Source organism: Nicotiana sylvestris, chromosome 7 (genome assembly GCF_000393655.2).
Source record: "Nicotiana sylvestris chromosome 7, ASM39365v2, whole genome shotgun sequence".
NCBI lineage: Eukaryota > Viridiplantae > Streptophyta > Magnoliopsida > Solanales > Solanaceae > Nicotiana > Nicotiana sylvestris.
The window spans coordinates 73223243-73242910 of record NC_091063.1 but is presented as its reverse complement, the minus strand read 5'-3'; the positions used below and the strand labels follow the sequence as shown (position 1 = coordinate 73242910).

Genomic DNA, 19668 nt, shown 5'->3' with positions numbered 1-19668 from the left:
GATTGGCTTAAAAAAATGGCTTTTAAGTATAAGGGCTTAAGAGTACTTTTTAAGTGCTGAAGCTTGTTTTATAAATAAGCAGTTAAATGTTTGGATAAAAATGCTGAAACTTAAAAAAAGTTATTGAAGTGTTTGGTAAATAAGTGGTGGTAAGCACTTATTTCTATAAAATGACTGAAATATCCTTAAAGTTGTTAACACTATAAAGAAAATGATTAATATTTTATTCTAAATTAATACATATACAAAAAAATTATAATTTAGTTCATTTTCAATTTAAACTGATTGCCTAAATATAAATTATTTATTTAAATAACATGCAATAATCTATTATTTCACCAAAATATATTTTTTCGTCTCATAGCTTCAAATTCTTTGTTAACATGTAGACTTATTGAAAATTTTGATTTAGAATATAGTTTCACCAATTTAAAAAATGAGGGATTCAACAACAATCTTTTAAAAAAAATGTTATGGAACCAAAAAAAAAACTAAAACAAAACAAATAGTTCGGCGGTGATGGAATTTGGAAGACACAAATTGGAAATGGCAAAGGAAAGGAGAAAAAGAAAAGATTATGGAATTTGGAAGGCAGGGATTGAAAATGGCGGAGGAAAGGAGAAAAAGAAATGATTGGGTATTTTGGAAATTATACATAAGTATCATGGATAGTAGTGTAAAATACTTGGTTAAAGAGGGGTGACTTTTAAGCTAGAAAAAAAAAGTTGGGATTACCCAACTTATCACTTTTGGCTTAATTTGGACCTTTTGACTTAAAAGAATTTGACTTTTAAGCTGATTTTAAGTTTGCCAAACACCTCAATAAGCTAAAAAATGACTTAAAAACTGGTTTGACCAGTTTTTAAGACCATCCAAACAGGCTCTATATTTGGGTAAATTTCGACCCATTTAACCGATCCGACCCTCTTTTTTATGTGGGTCAACTCTCCGTACAGTGCGACTGCCGTGAACAGTAACGCAGTCGTGCTTTAATGCACACTCCTCCGCCGTTCGTCGGTGAAATGCCACCGGACCACCACCAAAAGATGCGCCTTCCAATTGCGCACTATTCTGAGTAAACCATTACCCAAAAAAATTCCCCAGCTGCTACAGATTTGCAAAATGGTGTTGGGATTTCTGTAGCACAAAATCGCCTGGTCACTCGTTTCTGGGTCAAATTGAGCCATTCCAAGCACTGGGGATTCTTCTCCAGGTCCATGAGCCCGTTTGGATTGGCTTAAAAAAAGTGAATTTTAAGTATATGGGCTTAAAAACACTTTTTAAGTGCTGGAGCTTGTTTTATAAATAAGCAGTTAAATGTTTGGATAAAAATGCTGAAACTTAAAAAAAGTTATTGAAGTGTTTGGTAAATAAGTGCTGGTAAGCACTTATTTCTACAAAATGACTGAAATATCCTTAAAGTTGTTTACACTATAAAGAAAATGATTAATATTTTATTCTAAATTAATACATATACAAAAAAATTATAATTTAGTTCATTTTCAATTTAAACTGATTGCCTAAATATAAATTATTTATTTAAATAACATGCAATAATCTATTATTTCACCAAAATATATTTTTTGGTCTCATAGCTTCAAGTTCTTTGTTAACATGTAGACTCATTGAAAATTTTGATTTAGAATATAGTTTCACCAATTTAAAAAAATGAGGGATTCAACAACAATCTTTTAAAAAAAAATATTATGGAACCAAAAAAGAAACTAAAACAAAACAAATAGTTCGGCGGTGATGGAATTTGGAAGGCACAAATTTGAAATGGCAAAGGAAAGGAGAAAAATAAAAGATTATGGAATTTGGAAGGCAGGGATTGAAAATGGCGGAGGAAAGGAGAAAAAGAAATGATTGGGTATTTTGGAAATTATACATAAGTATCAGGGATAGTAGTGTAAATTACTTGGTCAAAGAGGGGTGACTTTTAAGCTAGAAAAAAAAGAAGTTGGAATTACCCAACTATCACTTTTGGCTTAATTTGGACCTTTTGATTTAAAAGCATTTGACCTTTAAACTGATTTTAAGTTTGCCAAACACCTCAACAAGCTAAAAAATGACTTAAAAGCTGGTCAAACCTGCTTTTAAGCCCATCCAAACAGGCTCATAATTTCATCCCCACTGAGCTACGTGGACAAATGAAAGAATTCCACATCATTTAATGAGAGGCCCACATGAAGTGCCATTAGTCGCGGTGTAATTTTGACAATAGAATTAACGTCATATATATTTTCAGATGAATAGATGGACGGGATTTTTATAAACCATTTAGCATACGATAGGGGTACTTTAAGCTGTTTTCCAAATAAAGAAATTAGTACTCCCTAATACTGTTTCAACAAGAATTAAATGTACATGTTTTCTATATTAGCTACAATTCCCTATCGCAATTTTGGAACTATTACTAAATAAATCATGAGAAGTCGACAAAAATATCTGTCACGAAAATTTTAAATTCGCAAATCGCTACCATGTAAAATTCCATAAGATTTCAAATATACGATTATTTCATGCATTCTGCGACATATTCTTCCCTTGCTAATCCTGAATATTTTTGTTAATTATAGAAATAATCTGCTCTCATGCAACCAAGTGAAGCAATATCCGCTGAGCCTGTGCATCACTTCGCGCGCCTCCTTTCAAACTGCATCCGAACTAATGATCTCAAGCTTGGGAGACTCATACACTCTCGTCTGATCAAGACGGCATTAACCTTTAACACATTCCTCGCCAACCATCTGATATACATGTACTCTAAATGCTGTTCCATAGACTATGCGCAACAGGCTTTTAATGAACTGTCAGACAAGAACACCCAATTTTGGAACACAATGCTGTCAGCTTACTCTCAAAAGGGTCTTTTTGAGAAAACCTTCCAGATGCTCGATGTAATGCCTGATCCAAATGTTGTGAGCTATAACTCAATCATTTCAAGCTTAACTCATCACGGGTTCCCTAGAAAAGCTATGGGGTTTTTCAAAAGAATGCAAACTCAGTGTGGGAGTGGGTTTTTGATTGACGAGTTCACGGTTGTTAGCGTGGTAAATACTTGTGCAGGTTTGGGTTCATTGAACTTGTTGCGTGAATTGCATGGGTTAGCAACTGTGATTGGTGTGAGGTTTAATCTTGTGGTTTGCAATGCACTTATTGATGCTTATGGGAAATGTGGCAAACCCGGGTACTCTTATTCTATTTTCTGTCAAATGCGCGAGACTGATGTATTCTCGTGGACTTCGCTGTTGGTTGCTTATATACGTGCGTCTAGAATGCCAGATGCGTGCTCACTTTTTGATCATATGCTGATCAGAAATGTGGTGGCTTGGACTGCTCTGATCACAGGGTTTGCACAAAATGGAGAAGGAGATAAGGCTTTGTGTACTTTCAAGGAAATGCTGGAAGAAGGTATTGTACCGCGTGCATCCACTTACGTTGGTGTCCTAAGTTCTTGTGCAGGCATACCTCTTATTGAAAAAGGTAAGCAAGTTCATGGACACATTTTTAGATGTACATGTTTAATTGATTTGCATAATGTTTTTGTAGTTAATGCTTTGGTTGACATGTATTCTAAATGTGGAGACATGATATCTGCTATGAGATTGTTTGAGAGGTTAGATGGGAAGGATCGAGTTACTTGGAACTCGATAATAAATGGATTTGCTCAAAATGGGAATGGAGTGATGTCTTTGTTCAGGTTTGAGAAAATGATTGAAACAGATACAACACCAAATCATGTAACTTTTCTTGGGGTTTTATCTGCCTGTAGCCACTGTGGTTTATTACCTGAAGGATTTCAATATCTCCATTCAATGGAGAGGAAATACGGTATAGTACCCCAGTTGGATCACTATGCCATCTTGATTGATTTACTTGGACGGAAGAATATGCTTGGAGAAGCTGCGAATTTGATCAAGAGAGCTCCTTGGGGAAGAGACAATATTGGAATGTGGGGCGCACTTTTGGGTGCTTGCAGGGTACATGGGAACTTAAAACTTGCTAGAAGGGTGGCTGAAAATCTATTTGAGCTGGAACCTGATAATGCTGCCAGGTATATTATGTTATCCAACATCTATGCAGCAGCAGGAATGTGGGGTGATGCCCGCACTCTGCGAAGGTACATCTATGACAGAGGATTGGTGAAAGAAACATCTTATAGTTGGATTGAGATAAACAATATCAGACATAAGTTTATCGCTAAAGATAAGTCCCACAGTCAGTTAGAAGAAATAAAAGAGTTGCTGCTTAAACTCGTAGATCCAATGAAGGATGCTGGATACATATTTCAAATTGAATGCTCATACTTTCTTGTAGATGATGCATTTTGTTGACATAATTAAAACAGGTAGTAACCATGTATAACAGTTTCTAATTTAACAATTAATATGAGCTCTGGTGGTTGGTTACCTGCTTTGCTGAAAATTTGGGAAAGGAAAAGTGAGGGAGAAATTTTGTTTTTCAAGATATTACTCCATCACTTACACTAAAGATAAGAAACATGATCATAAAATGTGAGGCACTGTAATTCATGCTGCTTGAAGCTTCAGAGATATTAATGTTACGAGCAGCAGATAGATCCATCATTAACGTGCCTGTACTCACCTCTTTGGTGCACAGGTAATGTTTCTGTGCCTTGATTTAGTGCTTTTCATTTTGGTAAGAAAAATCTGAATGTTCTTTCACATGGACCTGTTAACTATCACAACCTATCATATTTTATGAACAACTGGCTTTATGTTGTTCATTCGAAGATCCCATTCCCACCATCCAAATGTTTCTTAAGGGAAAAATGGTATCGATGCCATTCCTACACTTCTCCTCAATCATGAGCTATTTAAAATTCTTAATGTTGTTAAGTGCCTCAACATATCTATATTATTAGAAATATATTCTTTTTGACAACTAATTTTCTCTCAGTCATTGCTATTGATGGCAGGTTACTGAATAGGCATTCCTTGAGTTAAGTGCAAAACCAGTCTGCTCGAAGTTCACTGCAGCAATATTAAGAAGCTGGGATAGCCTAACAGGGAAAATATAAATCATGGGCTAGAATATTCAGAAGGTACGACATGCCACAGAGACAGCTCTGAGGTATACTACCATCTCTGTTTAAATTTTTACTATGACAGTTTCTGAAGTTCTGGTTGATCCTGATTCATCATGCCTCTAACCATTGCATTTAACATTGAGAGGGAATATCCATTGTGTGGTTCACAATTTTTATAACGCTTGAAGCTACTTATCTTCCAGATGTGCAGTTAAAAATCTTCAACTATTAAATACTCATTCTTCAAATGCAAAAAATAATGGCTTGTTAGGTTCTCCAAGCGAGGCAAATTTGGTTCTTAGAGAATTGAGATGAGGATTCTGTAGCAAATAAGGGACGATTTGCTGAAGCTTGAGTAATTTAATAGTAGTTTACCTCTATTAACATTACCTTTAAGACTTGCAATTGCAGAAGTTCCATCACTTTTTAATATTCATTCTTCAAATGCATAAAATATTGGCTGCTAGGTTTTCCATAAAGTGAGGAAAAAAGGTTTTTAGGGATTTGATATGAGGATCTTTTAAGGCATAGGACCATTTGCTGAAGGTGAGTAATTTTAATCATGGTTGAAGAAATTGAGGCATCGAAAACTTATGTTATGTTCCCAAAAGTTGCCCTTGCGTTATCCCCAGTCAAGCATCAATTTGAAGGAAAAAAATCTAAATGTTTGCAATTCTTTAATGTTGCTCCTCTCCTCCATTGCTCTTCACCTCCTACAAAATCTACAACTCCGATCTTTGAGAACTAGCAGTGGTTCATGACATGCTTGTTCCATTTTAATGGTTTTTATCCATATCATCATTTATGATCCGAATGTGAACCATTGGCCATTGACGCCGACCATTTAATCAAATTGTCTAGGAGATTTTGCTCTACCCATATACTTTATTCTTATTATTACTGTAATTCACTGTCATGTCATTTTTTGTTTTCACATCTTTGACACTTCAGATTGATAATGTGTAGCTACAGTATTCATATTAGTGTTATTTTCACAAGACGCTCCAATGGTTTAGGAATTTGGTTTCTTTTGATATATGGTTGTATAAGCCAAAATATGCCCTAGGAAATTTAGCGTGAAGTGGCATTACGGAAAGGGCCAGTCGAGGTCGACCAGGAAGCAGTGAGATTCGCGGTCGGGCTGTCAACAATGACCGAGGTCGAGCACCAAGAATAGAACAATAACAGCTAGATTTTATAATAGGATGTTAAAGAGAATATTCTATTCTCTGCACTTGTACTATTAGGGTTTGTTAGGGACATATCTCATATAAAGAGGAAAAGAGACAATGGTGTAAGGCACGTAATATTCACTTGACAAGAACACTTCTTGAAAAGAAGATTCTCTCTCTCCATAGCAAAGATACTAACTTTACCTTTTCATCAATATTCTCACACACATTATTCCACACTTTTCCATCAGATCCGAGAATAGTTTCGACATTCTAGGATTCGTCTGTCATTTATCATTGTCAGGAAGAATAATCATCTATCTCGTTCATTATTGGCTGAATCATTCTCCTTATTTATATAAATGTCATTTATTCCTATTATTGAAATTTGTATCACTATAATAAATAATGAAACAGTAAACTTTCTGAAACAGAAAACAAAAACAAAAAGTTAGCAGCAACAAAATGTCGAAATAATGTCTGAAAAAATAATTTCGGAATAAATGGAGCCCACTGAATGCACAATGTGTCTGATAATAGGCTAGATTTATGTAATTTAGCGATTGTTTATGCCTCAGCTTGATTATGTTTCATTGTGATAATATAGTTAAATGATGATAAATTGGCTCTAATTGTGAATTTCACACGTTGTAGGAGTGAGTAGCACGTATGAGGCCTTAAAGCTATGATTGGATCTAAATTGAAGCAAGAAAAGCCCCTAGGAGCCGAGTACGTGGGAATACGAGAAAAGGAAGAGATGAAATGAAGACCTGGACTAGCGCGTCCATTAGCGCGACCGTGCTAGCCCAGTTCCGGAAGAGTAAATTGCAGGGGTAAAATAAGTTCGGGGGCAAATCCACTTAACCTATAGAAGGTCTAGATCGCCCAAGAGAGGATTATCAAGGTTTTCATAGCTTAGTTCAAGGCAAGGAGAGGCAAGAGGCAAGGAGGATAATTCAACATCGAGTTCTTCCTTTCTTCCTTTTGTTTTTACGATTTATGATGAATTTGAATCTTGTTGTGATGAATCCTAGTATGAGTAGCTAAATATTTAGTCTAAGGTTTTGATGGAACCTATTGAAGGATGAACTTCTTGTTATGTTAATATAGTTGCCTGGTTTAATCTCTATTTGTTCAACTACGTTCTTGTTGTAGTTAATTGATAGGATCCTCAATTAGCTGTGCCTATTTAGTGTGCATAACTCGGGAGAGTGCATATTTAGGTAATTGTTGAATTGTTGTGAACTATTTGAGATATGTTTGAGATTACGAAGAGGGTAATTCCCTGAATAAAACTTGGTAATTGCAAGTTCTATGATAAATTGTCGATTTGAGCTACGATAGCGCACATTGCACATGCCTACACTTTTAGCATGTAATTATATGAAATCTGATATTTTATCTATCATATACATGTGTTCTTGTATACTTGCTTCTGTGCAATATGATTTGGACTTTTATACCTGTGACCACGCCGGGCGGATTGATACTATAGCACGTGAGTTGTCCGTGCAGATCCAGATATTGATACTATAGCACGTGAGCTGTCCGTGCAGATCTAGATATTGATAATATAGCACATGAATTTTCCTTGAGCATGTGAGTTGTCAGTGCGGATCTGTATATTGGCACTATATCGTGTGAGTTATCCGTGCAGTTGATATTTATGTGAGCTCTAGTAAAGCTAGTTACATTTCATGATTTCATACTTATTTATATCATTAAATTATTTAATTAAATGGAAGAAAATGAGAAATTTTGTAAAAACCATTCAAAATGTAAAATAAGAATTGAGGAGTGATCCGATGTCGGAAATCTTTCATCTTTGCTTGCTAATCACTTAACTGATTACCCGATTTACTTGTATATCTTCCTTATATGTTGGATTGTTGGCTGAGCAGAACACTCTAAGGCTAAGAATTGTGAGCATAAAAATGGTTTTACCTGATATTGTCCCTGATTTGATCATATACATGTTCTATACTTGTTGAAAATACTGAACTGCATAGGTGTTAGTGAGTATCATCTACAGTTCTTTCTTCTTTTACCTCGCCGAGGCTAGTTAGGATTCTTATTGAGTACATGGGGCCGATTGTATTTATACTACACTTCTGCACCTTGCGTGCAGATATTTGTGTTGATGTTGCTGTGTACGGCGAAGGCTGATATTGAAGATGCACCTGCATTCCACTTATGGCTATCACTTGTTGCATTTGATCCACAGCTCGTTTACATTTCAAATAGACGATGTAATTATTTCAATTTAGTTTTATAAAAATCTAAGTCTTAGTGGCTCATGACTTGTACTACCAGTCCTTGGGAGCTCTTTGTATATAAGTCCATTTTTATTATCATTATTTCTCTCAGTAAATCTCATTTAAATTGGATTATTATTAAATTGGCTTACCTAGCGGGTGAAGTTAGGTGTCATCACGACTAATTAGATTTTGGGTCGCGACAACCGGCGGGTTTAGAGTGTCATAATCATTATTTATTTAGAAGATTATATAACAAAAGAATACTACTTTTTTTCTAGAAAATGTTGCTTTTCCCCAAACATATTTTGTGTCTTGCTGTCATGACCCCGGTTCGCCATCCGTGAACCATCGTGACGGCACCTAGTCTCTACGACTAGGTAAGCCTAACAATGCAAAAAAAGTAAACGAATTTGCAGAAGAAACAATTTAAAACCAAAAAAATAAATTAAATTAGTAAATTTAAAGTGCCGCTTGGCATACACAATAATAACTCTCAAAAGCTAATCACATTTTTCCCAAAACCCGGAATCTCATGATAACAAGCCTTTGAAAGTCTACAACGTCTAACTCCAGAATATCTAACAAGGATACAAATATGGAAGGGCTAATACAAAAGGGAGAGTAGAAAAGGGACTCTTCGGTCTGCGGACGCGGCAGATATACCTTTAAGTCTCTACGAACGCCTCGACTCAAGCATGGAAAGTCTGCGTTGAGGTATCTGGATCTGCATATGAAAAACATGCATAGAAAGGGCATGAGTACACCACATCGGTACTCAGTAAGTGCCAAGCCTAACCTCGGTCGGGTAGTGACGAGGAAGGTCAGGGCCCTACTGAGATTAAACAATATAAGGGATGACAGAATAAGATAAGCAGTACAGTTGAAAGCTGGCAGTAAGAATTTAATACAGGATAATAAGGAATACAATAACTGGAATATAGATAAAATAATCGCAAGGAAATACCAGTCTTCATAAGGATAATAACCGGGGATCTCTCAGTATCTCGAGGATCTCATAGTACCATCAATATGTGTCAGGGATCTCGTGGTATCCAAAGGATCTCTTGGTGTCCTCAATATGTACTAGGGATCTCTTGGTATCCTCAATATACGTGCCAGGATCTCTTGGTATCCCGCACCTCAGCTCAAATCATAAATGCGTATAGGGGATCTCTCGTGATGCCGTCCCGTAGTCCCAAAGTAAAACACACAATAGCAATACAAAGAATACTCAACTAAGCTCAATTTCGTACCAAGTAAAACAGGTAATTCTAACCTAACATGCTTCACATAATACAATTAAGGCAGTTTAAGCAAGCAAGCAATTAAGTCAATTAAACATGTTTTTTCTAAGTTAAAAATGGACTTAAATTTGCAAGTAGTATAAAACAGGAAAAAGGAACACAATTAAAATTACTTAAAGAAAATCGGATTTTCAACAATTAGCTCAAGTACACACTCGTCGCCTCACGTACAAGGTATTTCAATTATCAAATATACCAAATCTTAAGGGGAAGGTCCCTCACACAAGGTTAGGCAAGCCACTTACCTCGAACCAGCTCAAATCAATCTGGAACCACGCTCTTGCCACGAATATTCGACTCCAAATGGCCCAAATCTATTCAATTCAATTTCATAATGTAAATAACACTTCAAGTAACTGATTCTACAAAGAAATTCTAAGCTAAAACGCAAAATTAGGTAAAATAACGAAAATGCCCCTCGAGCCCACATCTCAGAATCTGGAGAAATTCATATTTCCAGAATCCTCACACTATTACGAGTTCAGTCATACCAAAAGTACAAAAATCGGACCTCAAATGGTCCCTCAAATCATCACTCAAAGGTCTCTAATTAGTTAAGCCATAACCCCCAAATTACCACTAATTTTCCTTAAATTTTCATGTTTATAATGATAAAAGTCACCTCAATAACGAGTTTGGGACCAAAGACCTTACCCCAATGAATTCCTCCGAAAATCTCTCTTGAAACTGCTCCCCAAGGCTTCTTCCTGTTTGAAAAAAGGTGAAAATAGCTCAAATTCGCGAATGCAAGAATTTATATGTTTCTGCCCAGCTAATCCGCTTCTGCGATGCGGTCCCGCTTCAGCAAGGACATGGTTTCATCTGCGACATTTCACTTAAATCCATTTTCCGCTTCTATGATAGACCTTCCGTACCTGCGGTCTCGCAGGTGCGTTACACTTCTCGCACATGCGGCTCTTTGACCTAGACCAAATTTCCGCTTTTGCGGTCCAATAGCCGCTTCTACGGCGCCACATTGCGGTCCCACACACGCAGGTGCGGTTATGACAGGTTCAGCAATGCAAAAATCTCCCTAAGTCCAAATTCAACTTCTGTCAACCACCCGAAACTCACCCGAGGCCCCCGAAACCTCAACAAAACATGCCAACCAGTCCTAAAACATCATTCAAACTTGTTCCAACCTTCGGAACGCTCAAAACGGCATCAAAACACCAATTTAACATTGGATTCAAGCCTAAGAACTTCAAAAACTCACAAATTACGCTTTCGATCAAAATGTCTATTAAACCTCCTCCGAATGGCCTGAAATTTTGCACACAAGTCACATTCAACACTATGGAGCTACTTCAACTTCCGGAATTCCATTCCGACCCTTGGATCATAGTCTCACTATCGAACAGGAAACTTCAAAAATTCAACTTTCAGCATTTTAAGCCTAAATTAGATATGGACCTCCAAAACACAATCCAATCAAACTCCTAAACCCAAAATCACCCAACGGAGCTAACGAAACCCTCTGAATTCCATTTCGAGGCCGTATTCACATTGTTCCAACTAGGGTCAAATTTCCCAAACTTAAGCTCTCATTTAGGGACTAAGTGTCCCAAAACTCTCCGAAACTCAAAACCGAACATCCCGGCAAATCAAAATAGTAGAAATAAAACGAGGACAACAGTTAATAGGGGATCAGGGCGTTAATTCTTAAGAAGATAGGCTGGGTCATCACATCCTCCTACACTTAAACATTCGTTCGTCTTTGAACGAGCATAGAGACATACCTGAAGTAGTGAAAAGATGAGGGTAAGGGCTGCCTATATCCTGCTCGGTTTGCCAGGTCGCCTCCTCGACCGGCTGACCCCTCCACTGAACCTTCACTGACGCAATGTTCTTTGACCTCAACTTTCTAACCTGCCTGTCCAATATTGCCACTGGCTCCTCAACATAGGATAGATCCTTGTCCAGCTGGACTGAGCTGCAATCCAATACGTGCGACGGGTCACAGTGGTACCTCCGGAGCATCGAAACTTGAAGTACCAGATGAACTCCTGCCAAGTTGGGAGGTAAGGCAAGCTCATAAGCAACCTCCCCAACACGCCTCAATATCTTAAAAGGGCCAATAAACCTCGGACTCAACTTCCCTTTCTTCCCAAATATCATAACGCCCTTCATAGGCGATACCCAAAGCAGAACCCGCTCTCCAACCATATAGGAAACATCACTAACCTTCCCGTCTGCGTAATTCTTCTGTCTGGACTGGGCTGTACGGAGTCTATCCTGAATCACCTTAACCTTTTCCAAAGTATCCTGAAGCAAGTCTGTGCCCAACAATCTAGCCTCACCCGGCTCAAACCAACCCACCAGGGATCTACACCGCCTACCATATAAAGCCTTATACGGTGCCATCTGAATGCTGGACTAATAGTTGTTGTTGTAAGAAAACACTGCCAATGGCAAGAATTGATCCCAAGACCCTCCAAACTCAATCACACACACACGAAGCATATCCTCAAGAATCTGAATAGTATGTTGGGACTGTCCGCCCATTTGAGGGTGAAATGTTGTACTCAACTCCACCCGAGTACCCAACTTATGCTAGACGGCCCTCCAGAACCGTGATGTGAATGAGTACGTCTATCTAAAATGATGGAAACTGGAATACCATATAGATGAATAATCTCCCTGATATAAATCTTCGCTAGACGCTCCAAAGAATAGGTAGTACACACAGGAATGAAGTGTGTGGACTTGGTCAGCCGATCCATAATCACCCAAACATCATTGAGCTTTCTCAAAGTCTGTGGGAGCCCAACTACGAAGTCCATGGTGATCCGCTCCCACTTCCACTCCGAAATCTCTATCTACTGAAGCAACCCACCCGGTCTCTGGTGCTCATGCTTCACATGCTGACAATTGAGGCACCAAGCTACAAACCCAACTATATCTTTCTTCATCCGCCTCCACCAATAGTGCTGCCTCAAATCCTGCTACATCTTCACGGTACCCGGATGGATGGAATACCGCAAACTGTGGGCCTCCTCTAGAATTAACTCCCGAAGCCCATCAATATTGGGTACACAAATCTGACCCTGCATCCTCAAAACCCCGTCATCACCAATAGTCACATCTTTGGCATCACCATGCTGAACCTTGTCCTTGAGGACAAGCAAATTAGAGTGATCATACTAACGCTACCTAATACGATCAAATAAGGAAGACCGAGAAACCACGTAATCTAGAACCCGACTGGGTTCCGAAAGATCCAATCTCATAAACTGGTTGGTTAAGGCCTGAACATCCATCACAATAGGCCTCTCCAATGCGGGTAAATTATCCAAACTCCCCAACTCTCTACCCATCGACTCAAGGCAACGACCACCACATTGGCCTTGCCCGGGTGATACAAAATAGTGATATCATAGTCCTTCAACAACTCTAACTATCTCGTCTGGCATAAATTTAGATCCTTTTGCTTGAACAAGTGCTGCAAGCTCTGATGATCACTATAAATCTCACAAGTAACCCCGTACAAATAATGATGTCAGATCTTCAGGGCATGGACAATGGCAGCTAACTCAAGGTCATGGATCAGATAATTCTTCTCGTGAACCTTCAACTGTCTGGACGTGTAGGCAATCACCCTACAGTTCTGCATCAAAACCGCTCCAAGGCCAATCCTCGATGCATCACAATAGACCATGTAAGACCCCGAACCTGTAGGTAGTATCAAAATTGGGGCTGTAGTCAAAGCTATATTAAGCTTCTGAAAGCTTACCTCACACTCCTCCGTCCACATAACCTTTATTGAAATTTCCTTTACTCGAGCCATAACTGATTCACAAATACACCTCAAACTGGAACCATTAGAGCACAAAACCGTGCAATCAATTATTCAATAGCGGACTCCCCCACTTGGCTAAAAGCCATAGATCAAAACACGCACCATAACTTATAACGCGTATACTCTATTGTTTCCATAATACCATAGTGAGATTAGACTCAGTCCTTCATAAGCTCTTGAAACACTGACCATCAGGTACTTTAACTCTATACAAATCTCGCATTCACTCTCGTAACAGTTAAGCCCACTCTATTAAGTGACCCAAATTTAAATTTCAACACATATGTTTCACTTGTGAAGGAGATCTTCTAACAGACAGCATAAGGATCACACAATCTCAAAACACCGCAGGAGACAACCCACCTACTTCGCCTCAATATAACATTTCTGTATACCTTCCACCGTCATACACATTACACAGTCACTTAATCTTCCTGAGTCTGAACTCATACCGCAACATGAAATTTACTTCACTCCAACTAGGAGACATGAAAAAATTCTTCACACGCCCATAACTCGGGGCTACACATCCAACCACAATGGAAATCAAACACTTAATAGTTCATCTATCATCCATCAGACCTTCCTCGTCACTTTTAAGTCATATAGATACCTTTCGCAGTACCAACATACTCATCACATAGTTGTCAGCCATCACTTCTACTAATAGGGACAATACCGCACATATAAGTTCAAAACACTTTCTCACACAATCAGCACCTCGGTGCTCAAGCCATAGGCAAAGATCCGGCCTCAAGTCCTCTAGACTGGCCCAACATCAAACTCACAGAGATCATATCTCGCCCCTCGATCAGGGAATCGCAAGCCATTGATGCACATTTGATACTAAGCGCTCATGCGCGCAAACGAACGCGTGGAAGGAATTTCAAGAGTTATTTTTCAAGCTGAATCAAGGATGCACGATAAGAATTCAAGAATATGAAGTTTTCCTAAAGGTTCTGCAGCCTCTCGGGGATAAATACAGACGTCTCCGTACCGATCCGCGAGACTCTACTAAACCGGCTCATGACTCGCGAGACCAAGTAACTTAGGCTCTGATACCAACTTGTCACGACCCCAACCTCGGCCGTGATGGCGCCCAACACAATGCTAGGCAAGCCCGACTAATTAACATCTCACAATCTCTTTCTTTGTAATTCAATACTAATTTTCGGGATTTAATACCAATTTAATATAAAGAGAAGTGTGGATTTAACAGATGAAATTTGCGGAAACCATAATCACGAAAAATCTCTGTAAAACAGCCCACTAATCCGGTGTCACAAGTCTGAGCCTCTAATACAAGGTTTCAATAATCTAATACAGAAATATGTCGAAAATGCGGAATAATAAGTGGAGATAGAAGGAGAAATCGGGTCAGCGAACGCCATACAGCTACCTCGATAACTCCGATGAAAACAGAACGGCAAGAAAGCTCGCTCTATGCCTCAGGAATACCTGTACCTGCACACATGGTGCAGGGAGTAATGTGAGTACTCCGACTCAGTGAGAAATAACAATAAATAATGGCTGATAGTACGAAACCACGTAAAGGCACTAAGCAGTTCTATATCAAAACAGTAAAATCATTTAAGCAGCAGTGAATGAAGAAATCATGTGAAATTCTTTAAACCAGCTAAAACAGATATAATCAGTATAAATTATCTCCTCAAGCATTTCAATTCATCTATTTGTTCTTATCCTCAGTTCTCAATTCATATACTTCACACGATAATCGAATAAATAAATATATATACTGCTGCATCGTGCAGTCCGATCCGTATATTGCTGTGGCGTACAGCCCGATCCATAATAATAATAGTCGACTGCGCTCACTGGGGTTGTGCAGACTCCGGAGGGGCTCCTTCAGCCCAAACGCTATATAATTGCTGCAGCGTGCAGCCCAATCCATAAAATTGTGTAATATATATATCTGTTGTGGCGTGGAGCCCGATCCATATCATGTAAAAGATATATCTGATATTGCGCGCAGCCCGATCCCTCTCAGTCATTTAAAATATATATCCTCACTATTGGGTCCTCGATCCCTCTCAGTCATTTAAAAATTACAGCCTCTCGGGCATAATGTACGGTCGGGATCTCAGCCCTCATATATCTTTCTATTTATGATTAACATTTCAAAAATCTGGTTCATATCATTCTTAAGCAATTGGAAACATGACTGATGATATAAATTCTTTAACAAAATAAGTGAGGAAAACTAGTCAAAAATCCCCTAAGGGTTCTACTGGTCGGCACAAGGCCCCAAGCATGGCAACAAGCCCAATTCACAATAATAAAGTATATGTCTCAATAAAAAATGGAGTAAAATATCATTCGGGATAGACCAGATCACAATCCCCAAAGCATTGAACCTTACGCTTGTCACACAGCGTGTATCTCAACTTAGTTTAGCACTACGTTGTGCAAATCCGGGGTTTCAAACCCTCAGGACATCATTTAAAATCATTACTCACCTCAAACTGGCCAAAACTCTAGCTCGCTATGACCTTGCCTCTCAAATTGGCCTCCACGCGCGTCGAATCTATCCAAAATCAGAACGAACACGTCACAATATGCTAAGGGAACAAAGACCAAGCGATAATATTCGAAAAATATCAAAAATACCGAAATTAGCAAAACCCGAGCCCCGGGCCCACGTCTCGAAATCGGGTAAAATTTACTTTTTCAGAATTCACATACCCTCACGAGTCTAATCATACCAAAATTATCCAATTCCGATACCATTTGGTCCTTCAAATCATCATTTTACATTTTTTAAAGGTTTCACAATTTTTTTCCCAAATTCCATCCCAAATCACGAATTAAATGCTGAATTAAGTGATAGGTTCATGCATTCTAGCAAAATCTGAGTTAAAATCACTTACCCGATGAATTTCTTGAAAAAACCGTCGAAAAATCGCCAAAATCCGAGCTCTCTAGGTCAAACTATTAAATAAAACCCAAAACCTCGTATTTATAGGTACCCCCTCAGATTTCAGATACCGCGGGCTGCACCAAATCGACCGCGGTCCGCACAAGCCAGTGCGGTCCGCGCAAAAACGATTGCGGCCGCACATGCCTCCCTCTGTAGTGACAGGCTTTAGTATTGTGGCCATAACTTTTGCTACAGATGTCCAAATTACGATATCTTTACCTTTCCGAATTTGGATATCTTTACAAATGTCCAAATTTGGATATCTTTACAGATGTCCAAATTACTTTTTGAATCATCTCAAAATTCCTTGTGTATCAAAAGATATGAGCTTCCGAAGTTGGACCAACGATCTGCGGATCTTCATGACCGCAGTCTGCGACCATTTTCCGCGCCCAGCACTAGACCAGCGCGCCCAGCGCTAATTCTACCACGACCAGCACTAACAATTCTGCCCCCATCCATTTTCTAAGTTCTGAAATGTCTGTACTCGCTCAAAACTCACCCGAAACACACCCGGAGCCATCAGACCTCAACCTAAACAAACCAACACCTTCATAACATCATTAACACCTAGTCGAGCTTTCGAATCACTCAAAATAACATCAAAACACCAAATCAACTTCGGATTCAAGCTTAAGAACTTAGAAATTTCAAATCCCACAAACAATGCCGAAACATATCAAATCAGGTGCGATTGACCCCAAATTTTGCACACAAGTCATAAATGACATAACGAAGCTACTGCAACTCTCAGAATTTCATTCCAACCTTTATATCAAAATCTCACATATCAACTGGAAATCGCCGAAATATCAATTTCGCCAATCCAAGCCTAAACCTTCCACGGACTTCCAAAATGCATTCCGATCACGCTCCTAAGTCCCAAATCACTTAACGGAGCTAACCAAATCATAAAAATTCCCATCCGAGATCAAATACACATAAGTCAAATTTTGGTCAAACCTTTCAAATTTAAGGCTTCAAATTGAGAACTGTTCTTCCAAATTCATTCCGATTACCCTGAAAACCAAATAAAACGATTTACTTAAGGCATAATGTATACACGAGGCATGTCATGCCCGAAGACTGGCGATCAAAGTGCAAAAGTTCAAAACGATCGGTCGGGTCGTTACAAGTTCTCAGCCCAAAACATGATCTAGAAATATCACTTAAGTTTCAAATCTGAGTAAAAGTGGATGAGTTTGAAAAACAGTAGATATCAACAGGACTGAGTTAAAATAATAAGTCAAGCAGTGAGGAAACAATGATAAAAATCCCCGAAGGGTTCAAATAGTTGGCACGAAGCCCAAATATGGCAATCAAACCAAATCATGATGATAACAAATGAATTTCAGTCAAATATTCGGTAAAATCATCAATCGGGATGGGCCAAGTCACAATCCCCAGTAGTGAAAGACCCCACGCTCATCATCCAGCACGTATCTTGCCTCAATATAGCACTACGATGTGCAATCCGGGGTTTCAAACCCTCAGGACATCATTTACAATCATTACTCACCTCGAACTGGCTAATTCTCTAGCTCGTGACGCCTTTGCCCCTTGAATTAGCCTCCACGCGCGTCGAATTTATCCAAAATCAGAACGAATACATCACCATATGCTAAGGGAACAAAGCCCAAGCAAAAACATTCGAAAAATATCAAAAATCCTGAAATTAGCAAAACCCGAGCCCCGGACCCACATCTCGGAATAGGGTAAAATTTACATTTTTAGAATCCTCATACCCTCACGAGTCTAACCAAACCAAAATTATCCAATTCCGATACCATTTGATCCTTCAAATTATCATTTTACATTTTTTAAAGGTTTCACAATTTTCTTCCCAAATTCCATCCCAAATCACGAATTAAATGATGAATTCAGTGATAGATTCATGTATTCTAGCCAAACCTGAGTTAAAATCAGTTACCCCGATGAATTTCGTGAAAAACCTTAGAAAAATCGCCAAAATCCGAGCTCTCTAGGTTAAAATATTAAATAAAACCCAAAAACTCGTATTTATAGTTACTCCTCAGATTTCAGCTACCGCAGGCCGCACCAAATCGACCGCGGTCCGCGCAAAAACGACCGCGGCCGCACAGGCCTTCCTCTGAGTGACAGGTTTTAGTATTTTGGCCATAACGTTTTCTATATATGTCCAAATTGCAATATCTTTACTTTTCTGGAAACTAGACACTAAGGGCTACAACTTTTGTTTTTGAATGACCTCAAAATTCCTTGTAGATCAAAAGATATGAGCTTCCGAAATTGGATCAGCGGGAAGGTTCTTCACCGCGGCCGCGCCCACTTTTGTGCGGTCCGCCTACCGCGGCCGCGCCCCCTTTTGTGTGGTCCGTACAACACTCACCGCGGGTGCACTCATTTATGTGCAGACGGATAAAACCTGATCACATAAAACACGGATAATGAAGCGTAAAGAAGCTGAAATGGGAAAATAGAGCAGTAACTCATGAGACGACTGGCCGGGTCGTCACATCCTCCCCAACTTAAACAAACGTTTGTCCTCGAACGAGTCAACAAATATACCTGAAGCCTCAAACAGATGAGGATATCTGCTCCTTATCTCCCATTCGGTCTCCCAGGTAGCCTCTTCCACGGGCCGACCTCTCCACTGCACTTTCACTGAAGTTATATCCTTTGACCTCAACTTCCGAACCTGGCGACCCAAAATAGCTACTGGTTCCACATCAAAGGTCAAATCATCATCCAACTAAACCGTGCTGAAGTTCAAAACATGAGACGGATCCCCAATATACTTCCGGAGCATAGAAACATGAAATACCAGATGCATACTCGACAGGCTGGGTGGCAAAGCAAGCTCATAAGCCACCTCCCCAATCCTCCGAAGCACCTCAAAAGGCCCAATGAACCGAGGACTCAACTTGCCTTTCTTCCCAAACCACATAACACCCTTCATGGGAGAAACCTTCAGCAAGACCTTCTCACCAACCATATAGGACACATCTCGAACCTTCCGGTCCGCATAACTCTTCTGACGCGACTGCGCTGTACGAAGTCTCTCTTGAATCACCTTCACCTTCTCTAAGGCATCCTGAACCAAATCTGTCCCCAATAGTCTAGCCTCGCCAGGCTCGAACCAACCAACCGGAGATCTACACCGCC

General features: G+C 39.2%; 1 protein-coding gene across 3 annotated transcripts in view; it reads left to right on the top strand.

Annotated features, from left to right (window-relative positions):
* The window catches only part of LOC104217268 (pentatricopeptide repeat-containing protein At2g13600-like), an 87314-nt gene that overhangs the window by 54888 nt on the left and 12758 nt on the right, over positions 1-19668 (top strand). The window contains exons 3-5 of one of the 3 annotated variants that reach the window (XM_070150487.1): positions 2580-3486; positions 3553-4623; positions 4943-4978. In XM_070150487.1, coding sequence (XP_070006588.1) covers positions 2595-3486; positions 3553-4337 — 1677 coding nt within the window. In that variant the 5' untranslated portion in view covers positions 2580-2594 and the 3' untranslated portion in view covers positions 4338-4623; positions 4943-4978. Of the gene's footprint in view, positions 1-2579; positions 3487-3552; positions 4624-4923; positions 5098-19668 lie in introns of those variants that run through there. The other 2 variants (XR_011400830.1, XR_011400831.1) reach the window with 2 other exon arrangements.